Source organism: Diorhabda carinulata, chromosome X (genome assembly GCF_026250575.1).
Source record: "Diorhabda carinulata isolate Delta chromosome X, icDioCari1.1, whole genome shotgun sequence".
NCBI classification, from domain to species: domain Eukaryota; kingdom Metazoa; phylum Arthropoda; class Insecta; order Coleoptera; family Chrysomelidae; genus Diorhabda; species Diorhabda carinulata.
The window spans coordinates 15,595,096-15,609,969 of NC_079472.1; the positions used below are offsets into that span (position 1 = coordinate 15,595,096).

Here is a 14,874-nt window from a genome sequence, read left to right on the forward strand (position 1 = left end):
GGTTAACCGGTTTCCGGTACCTAAAGCAATTTAATTTTCTGAACCTCAAGTGCAAGTCATATCTACAAGGCAAGCTAAATTATACCGAAATATCGTGAATATCATGCAAATTTAATAACAAAAATAGTTTTTATTAAATCAAATTAAAACACTTGTATACGTTGATTTTTACTTATATAATATTAATCTGTTGTGATTATCGGGATTTCTACTGAAAATGTTTACTGTATATTTGAAATAACTGATAATTTATAAATTTATAAATGCCACTCGACACGATTCTTAAATTATCTCTATTTTGCGAGATTCAATTAAAGGTAATTATACACTTTCACGGTCACCTTGTTTTTTTGGCTCTAGAAAATCGAAAAATGGTTGGATTTTAATGATCTTGGTCTCAAAATGTTCCATTTTACGGCGGATTTATAAAAAAAATTAGTAGAAATAGCTGGAATGAAAATTTCTCATAGTTTTACTGTTTTAAATCGTAAAAAAAACGGTTTTTGCAAAATAATCCTTTCAAAAAAATTATCTCATTATCAGATAAAGTTCTTATATTTTTTTTGTATTCTACATAAATTGATAAACAATTTAAAAAAAATCCAAAAAGAATGATTTTTCAGTTTTTATAGCTTAAAATGAAATCGATGAAAAACAATCAATTTTCGTGAATAGTTTCGTACTATATTCTTCAATGTTAATAGTTTTTGGACCATTAAAAATCGAAAAATAGATAAATTTTATAATTTTGGTCTCAAAATGTTTCATTTTACGACGAATTTATGAAAAACACGGGGGTAGTGGCTGAATTTGCGGTTTTTAATAGTTTTAAACCTTAAATAGTAGAAAAACTTTTTTTTTTCAAAATATTCATTTTTTTATGTAAATTGCGAAAAAAAATATACGAACTTGATTCCACGACGTCAGAAACAGTTACGAAGGATTATATGTAGAAAGTCATTTTTTTTGCATTTAAAGTCATGAAACTGTAAAAAATATTTATTTTTTTTAATTTTCGTATTTTTTTTCATAAATCCGCCGTAAAATGGAACATTCTGAGACCAAGATCATTAAAATCCATCCATTTTTCGATTTTCTAGAGCCAAAAAACCAGGTGACCGTGAAAGTGTATAATTACCCAATTAAAACATGATTCTTCTTTCGTTTCTTAGTAAAAAAATATAGTAAAAAAAATATATGAGAATGTCAGCCATTATTTGGGTAAAACATCTCGAAATATGTCAAAATGACATTCTTTATCGTTAATCCCCTTTTGAAAGACAACTACAAAAACCTTTGAAAAGATCACAAGCTCGTACATGCCACTTAAAAAATTGGGGGTTGTATATTGCGTTATAAAAACATAAATTTGACATTTTCCAAATTTTTTGACCAAAATAATAAATTTATACCTTTTAGTTTTTCCTTACTATTCGAACAATTCCAGCCAATAACCCCCTGGAGTGGTAGAAATGAATGAATCCATGTTTTATTCTCTGTCCCTAAATTAGTGAAAATCAAATGATTTTGTAACAAGTTTTATAGAAATAAATTTTTATTTACTTTCACTATTATTTATCAAACAGATTGAGCAGGCCTCCTTCGGTCTTCTACTAGTGGTTAGAGAGACTTGTCTTGGTCTGACGAAAAAAAACTAAGAACACGACAACGGTCAAAAAAACCAAGACCAAGACAGAACCTGCAAAGCTGTTGTGTTTTTTCGACGAAATTTTCATTTGGTCAGAGTTCCCTAGTTGAAATATAGAGGAAAAATTTCCTCCCAACGTTTGCTAGAAATTGATAAATGAAAGTATCATTCTGATCTGTGGTCTTCACACAGGCGATGATCGAGGAGGAAAAATCGGTTTTAATAATTAATTAATAACAAAAACTGCAAAAACTGTTCGTTTTATATAAATGAGTCTGGTACAAGACCTACACCATGAACAACCTTTGTTTCAACAAGCCATCGATTCGGCTCAATTGAGGCTTTACCCGTTTCAATAGATTTGACTTTATAACCAATTTTTAATGTTTTTTGTGTTGTTCATCATCTTTCTTTCTAATTGTTTTGTTTATACAAGGTGTCCAAAAAGAGTATCGGGTATTTGTTTTCGCGCCACATTCGAAACGGAGCGACGAAAGGAAGCGGGGCGGGGTTCGTGGCGTCCGCCATTTTGTGGAGTTTTAGTCACGATGGAATCGTACTCGGGGACGCATCGCGCATTTTGCGTACGAGCGTATTATCGGAACGGTGATTCAATAGTGACTGCTCAACGTCTGTATCGTGCGGAATATCGTACACGTCACGCGCCAAGTGACGATAGCATTAAGAAATGGATCAGGATGTTGGAGAATACAGATGCGACAGTTAAAATTCAAAACTCTGGTCGCCCTCGTTCAGTTCGCGATGAAGAACCAATTGAAGAAGTTGAGGTGTCGGTTCGTCGAAATCCATCTTTATCCATCCGAAAGCGAAACCAAGCGTTAAACATCAAAAAATCGTCCTTACATTTGATTTTAAAGGAAGATTTGCATTAAAAAGCCTATAAAATTCAATTGGTTCAAGAATTGAAGAATACGGACTATGCTGATCGACTGAATTTTGCGAACGAAATGATGCAGCGATTTAACAACTTTGAAATCATACTGTTCAGCGACGAAGCAAATTTTCACCTGAATGGTCATGTTAATAAGCAGAATTGTCAGTACTGGGCAGTCGAGAATCCGAGACGAAAGCATGAACGACCCCTGCACAGCCCAAAGGTCGTTGTTTGGGCCGCTATGTCTGCTAAATGAATTATTTGTCCTTATTTTCTTGAAGATCAACGAGGCCGAGCAATCAATGTGAATAGTGACAGTTACTGCGATATGTTGCGAAATTTTTTGGTCCCAGAGTTGCGGGAGTTTGCAGATTTCAACTCAAGAAGTGGTTCCAGCAAGACGGGGCCACTTTCCATACCTCGAATGACTCGATGGAAGTATTGAATGAATTATTCCCTGATAAAGTCATTTCGCGAAGGGGTAACATCAACTGACCTCCAAGAAGCCCCGACCTTAGCCCACTTGACTATTTTGTATGGGGATACCTTAAAAGTAAGTTTTATCAAAATAATCCAATGAACCTAACCCAATTGAAGGAAAACATCAGGTCAGAAATGGCAGCAATATCAAGAGCTTTGTATCGACGTGTTACCGCCAATCTTCGTTCCCGTTTAGAAGAGTGCCAGCAACGTAACGGTCATCATTTCGATAACATCATCATTTCCAAATAATTTTCCAATTCATATGGTATCAAAAAACAATAAAAGTTTTTGTTACTTATAAATATTTTTTGTTTATTTGAACTTACAAAAACCCGATACCCATTCTGGACCCCTTGTATTATAATTAACTTCATTCTAGACCTGTGTCATGCTAAAGAAGTAGCACTTAAAAGGTTTCTTGGAAGTTATCAAGCAAATATCATTCTACCTTTCACATATACGTGAGATTAAAATGTTCCAACAGGCAACCTGGTGAAATGGATTATCAGCTAAATGGCCAGCGATTTGTTCAAGTTAACCATTTGGCTTTACTTAATTCTAAGTGCCCTAAACTATGCGAACGTTGGTTCAAACAAAACCTCAACTCCAAACTTGCAGATGTCATTCCTAAAACAAACCCACACACAAATCCTTACGATAATTATACGACATCTTGAGATATCAGTATCGCAAGTATGGAGGGTAGAGGTAAGGAGAACCATCTCTGTGCTACAGAAAGTGTCCATCAAATTCGTTAGGGAGGCGCTACTATCGCATGAGTGTAAATTTTAAATAAAACACTAAAAATTCAAGAATAAGGACAGAGAAAGAAAGAAGTGATAATTGACACTTTCTTTCTAGAAATTCACAATAATTAATTAACCTTCAGCGTTATATCAAAGTAACTTTTCTAGGTTATATTTACAAAATTATTTTGTACTACTTGAATAGTTTAGATTTTGTATATCTACCAATATTTAATTAACGACTCTAATCATTCGAAATTTTTTAACACTGCATAAAAATATTTAAATTGAAATCCAGTCCTAACTAACTAATTAATTTGTATTTAGGAAATCATTTTGTTTTTTTATAGACATTCCATTCGTACGAATGAAGACGTTTGCAGAATTTGGTTGCGATGAATAAATAACCCCAAGTTAATGCGTGCAGATACAGTATTATCAACACATAGAATATTTGAACCAATTTGTAGAAACCCCAATGGCAGGTTAAAAAAACTTTCGCTGCCAACTTTACATTTACATGGTAAGTACTTATATTTACTGTGACAATAAACCTCTTATGAATCCTAGTGAAAAGTTACGCAGAGAAAAAAAATTGCCGTTTTTGTTGTACAGAATTTTTTGGGTACACAAGCACCCATCTTCATTTTCAACTCCAAAAAGGCTGTATAGTAATAAATTATTTCCACAAAAATCTTCTAGTCATGTAATCAAGATGCTAAATTGTTTGAATCATTGTACATTTAGGGTATAGGCATGATTAAACCATTTATGGCAGTTATAAGCAGGTAGTTACTTGAAAACAAAGAGAAATGGATTGATGTGTTTAACATCTTGGGAACAGGCTTTATGTTTTTATTTCATATTAATATTTAGGTGAAAGATAAATGTCATTGTATATTTTCTATAATGTAGTTGTCCAATTGTTTATTTCTGCTTACTGATTTCCTTTTTCTATTGAGATTAATTGAAACATTTTTTACGGCGGGTGTAATTTGGGCGCTAACCATCCTTCTTCACCTGTCTGACCAAGAAGGGTAGATAAGCCGAGATGTATTTTCGGCGCTAAGAAGTGCAGGTAGGTCGAGTCATAAAATAAACCAATAGAGGGAAAGTTGATAGATTTTTAAGTAGGTTAGGTTAGGTTAGGTTAGGTTAGGTTAGGTTAGGTTTGGTTAGGTTAGGTTAGGTTATGTAAATCTCTTATTTTATATGTAATATGTACTTAAGTACTAAATAAAAATATAAAGAAAAATAAATTACTTTATTCTGTAGAGTGTTACGAAAATGTTGTAAGGAAACTTTATTTTTCATTTAAAAAAAGTGCAAAGGAGCCCCCTCTAACGGTAAATTTTTTCGGACTTAAGTGATAATAGGTTATTTCTCTTATAGGAAAATCTAAAAATACTAAAATATATCTTATTATAAATGTCGGTGATTTAATAAATAACTGTATTTCATAAATCATGTACTTCAGTCGGTTAGCGCCCAAAATACACATAGGATTAAAATGACCCTTCGCCTAGTTTACATGTTGTAAAACGTACATTAATCCTTTAGCGCCCAAATTACATCCGCCCATTTTTTAGAATCAATTGTAAGGACTAGTTCCTCTATTAGCACCTATACTAGTAACAGCCCAATAGAGGGAACAAAAAAACCTGTTAAGGTGTACACAAGGAAGCGATTATTTCAAGCCCTTGTTGAGGAACCTTGTAAGTAGGGGAGAGTTGGACAAAACGGGATAGCTAACGTTATTTGACTCGAAACTCCCTAACTATTCTATTGATAGTCATCATTTTTGAACTGTAACTTGTCCATTGATTCCTTTGTATGTTTAAGTGTAGTTATTTCTGAAAAAAGTCGTATTTTGTCCACCTGGTCCAGTAAAATATATACAGAATACATTTTAGGTCTTATATTTCTAATAAAAAACAAAATTAGGAATTTAATTCCGACAAAAATCATACGAGTATCGCCCACCATCGTTCTCCACCCCGGCGCAAGCTTCGTGAGCCCAAAGTCGACAGCCCGGGCTCATTATCCAACCGTCGTCAGACTTAGATTTGAAATACAGTTCTGAACAGTAAATGCAAACTTCCTCGTTGTCCTCTTCATCTTCTGAACTGCCAACTCTTTTTTTTTTCTTTCTTTCTTTTCTTTTTTTGGCTTAGTAACACATTTTTTATTTTTTCCTTTGGTATTTTCTGGTTTTTGATTTTTTTCAAGTTCAGTTTGGGCCTCTTGTTAGGCTTTTTCTCTATAGATGCTTCAAGCTCTTCTTTGTAAGGTGTTGAAGTTAGTATAGCCGTTTTTCCTCTCCTTTCATCATTAGCATTAATTCTTCTTTCTGCGTGAGGAAGTGGAACTACTTGTTGAGGTGTTATTTCAAACTTCGTGCTGGTGGATGGTGTCGCATTTGTATAGAATTTGATGCAAGAAACAGGAGGAGGAGTATTATAATCCTTATTTTCAAACACCTTGGGTGATTTTCGTGGTGTGACAGGATCTGGAGGCAATGACGGTGTTCTTGGAGAGTGTCTAACATTTTCTGCATCATACCCTTCTTTTTCTTCTTCAAATTCAACTCGGTTCTGTGGTATTGGTGTATGTGGCCTATTATTTTGTTCAACCAGACCAATTAAAGAATTGTTCATCGGTGTGTCTGTCGTTTCAGCTGGCTCAAACATCCAGTCGTCAAAGACTTCTGGATTAAGAGGTTGAATGTCTGTCTTTTTAAACCCATTGACTGCTGTTTGAATGCTAGCAGCTTTCATGTATGCTTGTCCGTAAAGCTTGCCTATCTGAGATATTGTAACTGGTCGTCCTGGACATGAAACTGACGTCTAGAGGTTGCAAACGGTGAGTGGTATACGATGGAAAACAGAGCTTCTAAATTTTTTTTGTGGGTCGTATGTCCGTCCAAAAGTAACAGCACAGGATGTTCTTTGGAGGGTTTGGAGAACTCAATAAATTGATTGAGCCAATTCGTGGAAATCTCTTTTTGCGTCCATCCTGACGAATGATAAAGAGCTTTACTTCCAGGAGGAGCATCATCTAGCAGCTCAGATTTTGCTCTGGATCTGGGGAAAATAAAGGTAGGTGGCATAAATACACCAGCAGTAGCAAATTTCCACAGTAACAAGAACGCCGCGTTCAACTGAAGATATACAACTTGCTTTTTGTGATAAACATTTTGATCTTTTCTTTGGCACTGTCATTATACATGTCTCGTCGACGTTCCAAATCCGTTCGGATGGTATTTTAGCAGGTCTATTAAAGCCCATGGCTCTAGCAAGTGATGTTCGTTCAGGGGTACGAAGTTTAACGTTTGGGTGTCTCTTTAGAAAACTGTATAACCAAACTTCACCGGCCATTTTTTTGTCTTTGTTAAATCGATTAGCTAAGCCATTGCGTTCAGCTAACTGAAAAGCCAAACTTCGAAAGTCATTTTTAAAGTAAAACCAAATAGTCGCGATTCCATAGACAAAATGTGTCGCACCAACTCTTCCCTTTTCCCTTTTTCCCTGAATCCTCTCCCAAATTGTTTAGAAGCTTTAAGATATCCTATTCTTCCTTCGAGAGCCTCTTCCACTGCTTGGCGCATACTTTCCTCATTCTAAGACTGATATGTTTTTCTATCTTTTAATCAGCCTGCAAGAAACAAAATTTAAAATCGTCATTAAATTCTATAGCGTTTTTGATTGGACAAAACCGGATAGTATCCGTTTGGTATCCTATTTTGCCCGACAGCACATCAAAAAATGTTTTTCAAAATTTTCTCACAAAAAAATTAGTTGTCATATTCACAAATGTCACAAAATATAGCCACATATTCACAGAGTCATAAAAAATACTCACCGTTATTAATTTCGCTTGTTAAAACTAAAAAATTCCTAATTAAACACCGCTACAACAAAATAGCATAACCTTAATTTTTCAATCTGTCACTGTCACTCATCACAGATCGATAAATAAACTGCCTAGCCACCTGTCACATTTAAATAAACGTTATTTGTAGCGATTAACACCTCCAATCGTCAGATGGCGCTACTTATTTTTAAATATTGGCCAGTATCCCGTTTTATCCGACTATTCCGTATTGGCTAAGTCTCCCCTATGAATTCAGAATGGCAATATTTTTTTATATAATTTTAATAGTTGTAGTCACAACTATTGACACTGTCAGTATTTTGCATAATACTTTTGTTTTATTCACAATTTGATGCGACAACTAGCTTCCAGCATTTAAAATTCCTCGAGTTATTTTCAAATTTCCCGCGAAATTAGCATGGATATGAACCTTAGATCAAATCTTTGATTATAGAAATCTTTTTTCTTGGTACTAAACCAATTTGAGAGATGTCGCTAGGATCGAACTTTGTCGCCAAATTTTTAAACATCGAGTATATAATCTTAGCTGCATACTTCACTCTATTTGAGAGAGGTCATTCAAATAAGACGGACGGAAGACTGATCTGAACGATCATATGGTATCTCGTCCGACAGTAGCGCCATTCTGGTCAAATTTTGAATTATAATTTACCGTTTACAAGCGGACAGTTTTCAAGCTAAGCCCCCATATGAGATGATCCTCTTCAAATCTACCCTCTATAATCGCAAGTTTAATGTTTTTACGGATGCCGCACTCGATAAATAGTCATTCAATAAAGCAGGTCTCTAAATAGAAGAAAAACCCTCGGCGATATTTACAATATGTTCAAAAATAAAGAAGCTCTAGCTTTGTACATATATGGAGGTGGGATTGAGCCGAATAATGCTTTCTAAATCCGTTTTGCCTACTTTTTTTATTATACTATATTGCTAATTATTGTCCATGTTATACATCGTCCTTGGTTTTCTTTTTCTATCGATTATTTCCCACTCTACTATTCAATTTCTCTTCTATGTCTTTTAACCACTTTAATCGATGCTTCCTTGTTCTTCTTGTTGTACCTACTGTAGCATTCACTAGACTTCTGAGTCTCCGTTAGCTTCCCACACTCCTTCATCTGCCTCTTTTTTCATGAAATTAATAATATTGCTTATGATTTCTCGTCCTTGGCTGCGTATAATAAGACCTTGCTTTCCAACTTTTTTTGCGGACATTATTTAAAACGATTTTGCCCCTAATGTTCAAAAACAGCGCTATCTGTAGAATAAACTATGCACAGACTAAAAATAACACCGGACACAATAAATCACACCATCTACTGAACAACGAACAATACTAAATGCTGAATGTCCGATGTTCGGTCGGTTATGCATCTGACCATAAGCTCAAATTATTTATAATATTACCGTACTTTCCTTCCTAAGTAAAGGCTTGGCAACATCGAAGAGGGACTCGCAATGGTAAGAGATCCTTGGTTACGCGACGATTCCCTTCGAATTCTGATTTGGACCATGCGGCAGATGTGAAGCGTTGCCAGACTATTTAGCACTTGCATTTCTACATTAAAAATACGGAACAATTGTCAGTTATGACGCGTCTGGCCTTTTCTTAGCTGATTTGTACTTTACCATAACCATTTACTGTTATCACGTTTTTAAACGGTCCTAAAATTGTTCTTATTCTTTTTCTATCCGTTTTTGTCAACTTATTTTCTTTTGTTTTATCTTTTTCATTGTTTGTGTTGTTATTTGAAAGTAAATTTTGCCGGAATAGTAAATCTTATCATAGAACTTTGGTTTTATTTGGAAAAGTCGTTGAATTTGTAATTGCATACTTTTCCTTCTAGATATTCCGAAATATTAGATAATTCTTCACAGATAATCTACCAAATGTACTTGTTGTAATGTTAATAATTATTTGAAAATACTCGAATGCGTGTAGACAACCATTTTTACCAAAAAAAAAATTATTTTTAGCTAGTGTAACCGTGTAGATACTCCTTAATTGACTCGTTTGATGGACTAATAATTTATTCCCACAAGCTATTCGGTATTACTTTAATAAAAAATTTATTGCGTTTTAATTGTCACTTAAATTTGATTGTTTGTATTTCCTATTAGATAAACATTTACACTTCGAACACAAATAATATTTAAAAGAAAAAAGCTTTTTTGTTATATAACTTTTATATAATAAATAGATTGTCAAAAGAATAAATATTTTTGAATTAAAAATCATCAATACATCGATTTAATATTTTTATACGGTTAGAAGAAAATATTTTCTCATATTTCAAACTAGATAAATATTCATCAATATGTAGTGGATCCTTTTCTATGTCCATCTCCTTTAAGATCGTACATTCCGTGTTTTAAAAACAATGATGCTAAATAAGGGTCACCGAAGGATGTCGCGTGCGATGTTGCCACACCACCTAAAATTCGAATATGACTTTAATTATAATCATGTAAATATTTTCAATTGTCAATATTGATGACAAACGGCGTTCACACGAAATAATAGTAATAAATTTTTTTGTGAATAATTTAGAAGCTCAACTCAATAGATTAGTTGGTTTAACTTCGCTCCTGCTCAAAATTTTCTCCACATACAGAGTGAGTTTTATGTATGAAACGCTTCAATTATCTCAAAAACGATTTTTATAAATTGTCTTGTACAAAGGTCGTGTGATACGGCCGGTATTACGGTGGTATTTACATTATTTCATTTTTCCGGAAAAATAATGAATTCTGTTATTTCAAAAGAATCATTTTTCAATTTTCGAAATCCTTAAGAAATACTAATTATTTTTTATCTAATGTTTCCTATACCCAAATGCCATAATTTCGGAAATATAGCTACATTTTCATCTTTAATAATTTATATCCTAACCGAAATCCCATAACAAGATCTACCGTCAGTTAATTGGTAAAAAAGGTTAAGGAAACTGGTTCAGTAATAGATTTATTAAAATCGAGACGCAGAAAAACTGCATCAACTGAAAACTTGAGTACTAGACAAATATCCTTGGAATTTGATATTTCTCGATCATCCGTATCGAAAATTTTCTCGATAATAAACTCCAACCATGCAAAGTAAGCGTTGGTTCAAGAATTGTCAGATGATTTTGACAGACGTGAAGAGTTTGCAGACCTAATGATGGAAAAATATTATAATCAAAACGTGGTTTTATCGAATGACCCCCGCGATCAGCCGACATGAATCCTTTAGACTATTTCCTGTAAGGTTACTTAAAAAAACATCGTTTATAAAACAAAACCTGCCAATATTCAGGAAATAAGAAGATTTGAGCAGTTAGGAATGTTGCAAAATGTTTGGCAAAGTTTTAAAAATCGCATGGTTTGTTGTATTGTATGTTTTCTAAAATTCGTAATTTTTCTACTTCACAAATGTGGATCTACTTCTAACATGACATGTAATTTTAACTTCTTAAGTGATACATCTCTTGTTAAAATGTCTTTTTTTTTTAATTATGTCATAATAAAATATACCAAATTTGATACCTCTACCAGTAGAAAACGAATTGGCGATAGCTGTGGCCGACCCAGAGGGCGTATCGTTTTCATCCATCGGCCCTCCAGAGCGACGTCGTACTCCTCCGCTGATATTTATAGGAAAAAATGAGGTGAACGATGGCCCGCCTCCTAAAATCAATACCAATTACTGGGTTAATTATTATTGTTTCCTACACTACACTATATTCCTGTACAAAATAATAGAGTTAACTGATTTGTTTAAATGTTAAATTCGTAATAATCGTCGTTCTTTTCCAATTAGTAGGTAATTTTCGAAAAATTCATGGATAGAATATAATTTTCGTGACAACACGGAAACAGGAAAGTTGTACCTTTAGTAAACCACCAAGGAGTATCATCATCTTCATCTTCCTGAGGTTTAGATGGTTTCCTCCCTTTTTTTCTAACTTCCCTATTATTACCATCATTATTTTCAACACCGGTAGTTGATGAACTATCACTGGAAGCATTTTCTTCTATGGCTAACTCGGGAGCTAAAATAATACAAATATTTATACAGGATGTAGCCAAAGTTACCACGATACCAAGCTTACTGTTGATCGGTATATTCTGCGGATCCCTTTCGGTATAATCTTCCTTTGTGTTAGTATCCCAAGCGGTATCTTGTGGTATTCCTGCGAAAGTATTTGTAGCTACGACATCTTTTGTTACGAACGTCGACATTGAAGGTAAATAATCATGATTTGCAATGGGTTTTTTTAAGTAACCCCCGACAACATACCCCGGAGGAGATTCCTCGGCGTAAATATCTACAGAGAATTTTCAAAAATATTATTATAGATAATATATTAGAATGTTTTCTGGTATTTATTAGATTATTAGACCCCTTAATACAATGAAATTTTGTAATCCCTCATTACGTCGAAAAACCTAACATTTTTTAATTAGTATTATTTATAACACATCTACTCACAAAGAATATTTTGAATTTAATCAACGAAAATGATTTATTCCTATTATTTACTTCATCTTCTTCTTCTCTAGAACTCATTATTCCTTTTGAAAGTCAGAGTATTGAGAGTTTTGTATTCACGTCTTCTTTTTATCCATTTTTCCATTTTTTCCGAATCTTTGTTACTGCATTCATTTGTCGTTTTGTTTTTCCCCTTCTTCCTTCTTTCCTTTAACTCTTAACTTCTATCCAAGTTTCCTTCCAGGTTTTCAAATGTAGACATTTATTCTTTGTCGTTTCATTGTTAAATCTTTTCGATGTTCCCTTCTTTTGGTTGACCACCATCACCTTGCATTTTTTGGAATTTCCTTTTATTCCCAGGTCTTTTATTGTCCACGTATCTACTTTTTCTTCCATTCTCTCAAGTTTATCTGCTACTAATACTACATCATCTCATTATACTGATCAGTTCATTTTTATCGGTTTTAGATTTCTGTAGCCAATTGATGCTTCTCTTTTATTATTTTCAACATCCTATCCACGAGTAATATAAGCAGGATGTCTTCCAGTTTCACTCCTATTTCTGTCGATCGATCGATTCTTCAATATATTTTCATATATTCTTTTTGGTACCTTTTCTTTCGGGATTCCTATTTTCCTAATAATATAATATTTCCTAGGATTTTTCAGTCTATTGAGTCGAATGCAGCTTTTAAATCGATAAATGTAATATGTAATTCTTCCTGAATATAAGTATATTATCAATCGTTTGTTTCCATTTCCTATATGCACTTTGTTCCTTCTTCATTTCCTCATAAATGTTATGAACTAACTAAAGATTCGCCCATCTTCTTCTTCTTCTTACGTTAGGACTAGGTCCTGCATCAAGGGTTTTCCAGGAGTTTTCAGTTGGGATGCTGAGGACCACTTTATAGGTGGTCGTCCGGGAGGTCGAGTTGTGTCTGGTTTCTTTTCCTTTGCGATTTTTTTTTCGCCCATGATTCGTTAAAAATAAAAACAATTTGAGAGCATCTACAATAGTTAGATTAATTGATATCTTTCGTAGCCAAATTTAAAATCGTGTGGTCCTTCGAGCCGGATTACTATAAAACAACTCAAATCCTAGAGTTTTGTTTGACAACTGCAATTCATTCATTCTTAACTGTTAGTTATTTTCATTATATTCTTTGTATGCAACTTATGATTTATCTTCAAAACTGTTTGTAGCACATGGGATCGAAAAAAAAAACTTATTTGACACATCTACGAAAGATGATATAGGTGAAAGTTCAATGGAAGAAACTTGGGATATAACGATTTAGAATCGTTTAGAATTTTTGTATTTGTCAGAAAATTATTCAATAGATGTAAGTGAAGATGGTTATTATTTATATATTACCTCTCCTTCTAGGAAGTCCAAAAGTCATTACAGCAAACGCACTCAAAATACACAAAATCGTAACTGCACTCATTTTTAGAGATTTAAAACAATAATATGTATGCCTGAAATTTGGATATGCCCTTTTGACAGGATGGGAAAGTTGTTTTATATTATTTTTAAAAACCCCCACTAAGAAATAATTGCCGTTTTAAGCAGAGGTGGCGGCGGCGATTTTAAAAAAATAACTAGTTACTTGTTACAAACGTTATAACAAACACACACTATGTGTGATATCAAAATTATTTCTTATATATTCCATATTGAGCCGGAAACAATAACTCAACCTCAAAATGTTTACTTCAGAAGATTCTAAGAGACTGGTTACGAAAAAGGGTCCCTTACAAAGTAGACCCTTTTCTAATCTTTCAAGGAAATCTGAGCAAACCCGTTGGCGCAAAGGCTTTTGGTAAGGAGTCAGATTTTTTGTCACCAACTTCCCACACACTTTTGTCATGTGTAATTCCTCGTGTAAAATTTTTCAAAGCGTTTATAGCCTCGTCAATCATCCGGATACTCATTCGACGATCTGCATACTCAATTTGGTTGATTTTGGTCACTGTTTTCGGTCATGGAGCGACTTGGGCGCTGGTCATCTTCAGTGCTCTCTTCACTAAAGCGCTTACACCGCTCAAAAACTCGCGCACGAAATGGAAAATTGTCCGAATAGGCGTCTTACAACAATTTATAACAGTCCACGAGAAAAAAGCAAGTTCGTTACTGCACAAATACTATAATAGTGACGGAAACGTGTTTTGGGAGCCCTCTAAGCGCACAGTCTCGTTAATTAATAACCAGACCTCGTATTTCGAAATATAAACTTAAAAACGATGTAATAAAGTTTGTTCTGTTTGGAACCCGTACATTTTATTTGGCGATGTAACGTCGCCAATAATGCGACCATAGACATAGCAATACTAGTGCCCGATTCATATACTTTTCACATTGAAAAGTTGTGCCAACTTTAGAAATAAACACCCCTGATATAAGGTAGCTAAGGGAGGAACAATCTAACTAGATCCCAGCTTTATTTGAATCTCGTTCTAATATTAAAAAACGAATTTCATCAAATGAGCAGTCTAGTATCGTCGGGGTAAAGATCAATTTAATGAATTCTGTTTTTTTTTGCTTATTTTTAGTGTGTTATTTTTTCGTTATATCAACGTCCATCTCTATCGCATCTCTTCTATTCGCCGTTGTAAGTGTATGTATAACCTATACAAATGATAATTTTTGCATATGAATTATTTTCTTATTCCGAATTCCGGACAAGTACGGATTCGTGTTAAATTTATACATTTTACTCTTCACGGTTTTTTT

General features: G+C 33.9%; 2 protein-coding genes across 2 annotated transcripts; both read right to left on the reverse strand.

The window, feature by feature from the left end:
• Positions 1–2: 2 nt before the first annotated feature.
• LOC130902290 (uncharacterized) lies at positions 3–7,713 on the reverse strand. Its single transcript, XM_057814282.1, has 3 exons — positions 7,634–7,713; positions 5,953–7,426; positions 3–20 (listed from the first exon to the last, which is right to left on the reverse strand). The coding sequence occupies exons 2-3, from the start codon at positions 6,547–6,549 to the stop codon at positions 3–5; spliced, it is 615 nt and encodes a 204-aa protein (XP_057670265.1). The 5' UTR covers positions 6,550–7,426; positions 7,634–7,713.
• A 2,135-nt stretch (positions 7,714–9,848) lies between these two features.
• LOC130901443 (uncharacterized) lies at positions 9,849–13,622 on the reverse strand. The gene is made up of 5 exons (XM_057812848.1): positions 13,516–13,622; positions 11,758–11,973; positions 11,536–11,697; positions 11,192–11,332; positions 9,849–10,101 (listed from the first exon to the last, which is right to left on the reverse strand). Exons 1-5 carry the CDS (start codon positions 13,586–13,588, stop codon positions 9,980–9,982), a joined length of 714 nt encoding a protein of 237 aa, XP_057668831.1. The 5' UTR covers positions 13,589–13,622; the 3' UTR covers positions 9,849–9,979.
• Positions 13,623–14,874: the final 1,252 nt, after the last annotated feature.

What these genes read in the sequence shown, in the direction of transcription:
- LOC130901443 (XM_057812848.1), bottom strand. Translation starts at nt 13,588, where the DNA reads ATGAGTGCAGTTACGATTTTGTGTATTTTGAGTGCGTTTGCTGTAATG. An exon ending in TCCTTGGTGGTTTACTAAAG is followed by an intron (nt 11,333 to 11,535) that starts GTACAACTTTCC and finishes TATTGATTTTAG; the next exon opens with GAGGCGGGCCATCGTTCACC. An exon ending in TTCGTTTTCTACTGGTAGAG is followed by an intron (nt 10,102 to 11,191) that starts GTATCAAATTTG and finishes TTCGAATTTTAG; the next exon opens with GTGGTGTGGCAACATCGCAC.
- LOC130902290 (XM_057814282.1), bottom strand. Translation starts at nt 6,549, where the DNA reads ATGAAAGCTGCTAGCATTCAAACAGCAGTCAATGGGTTTAAAAAGACA.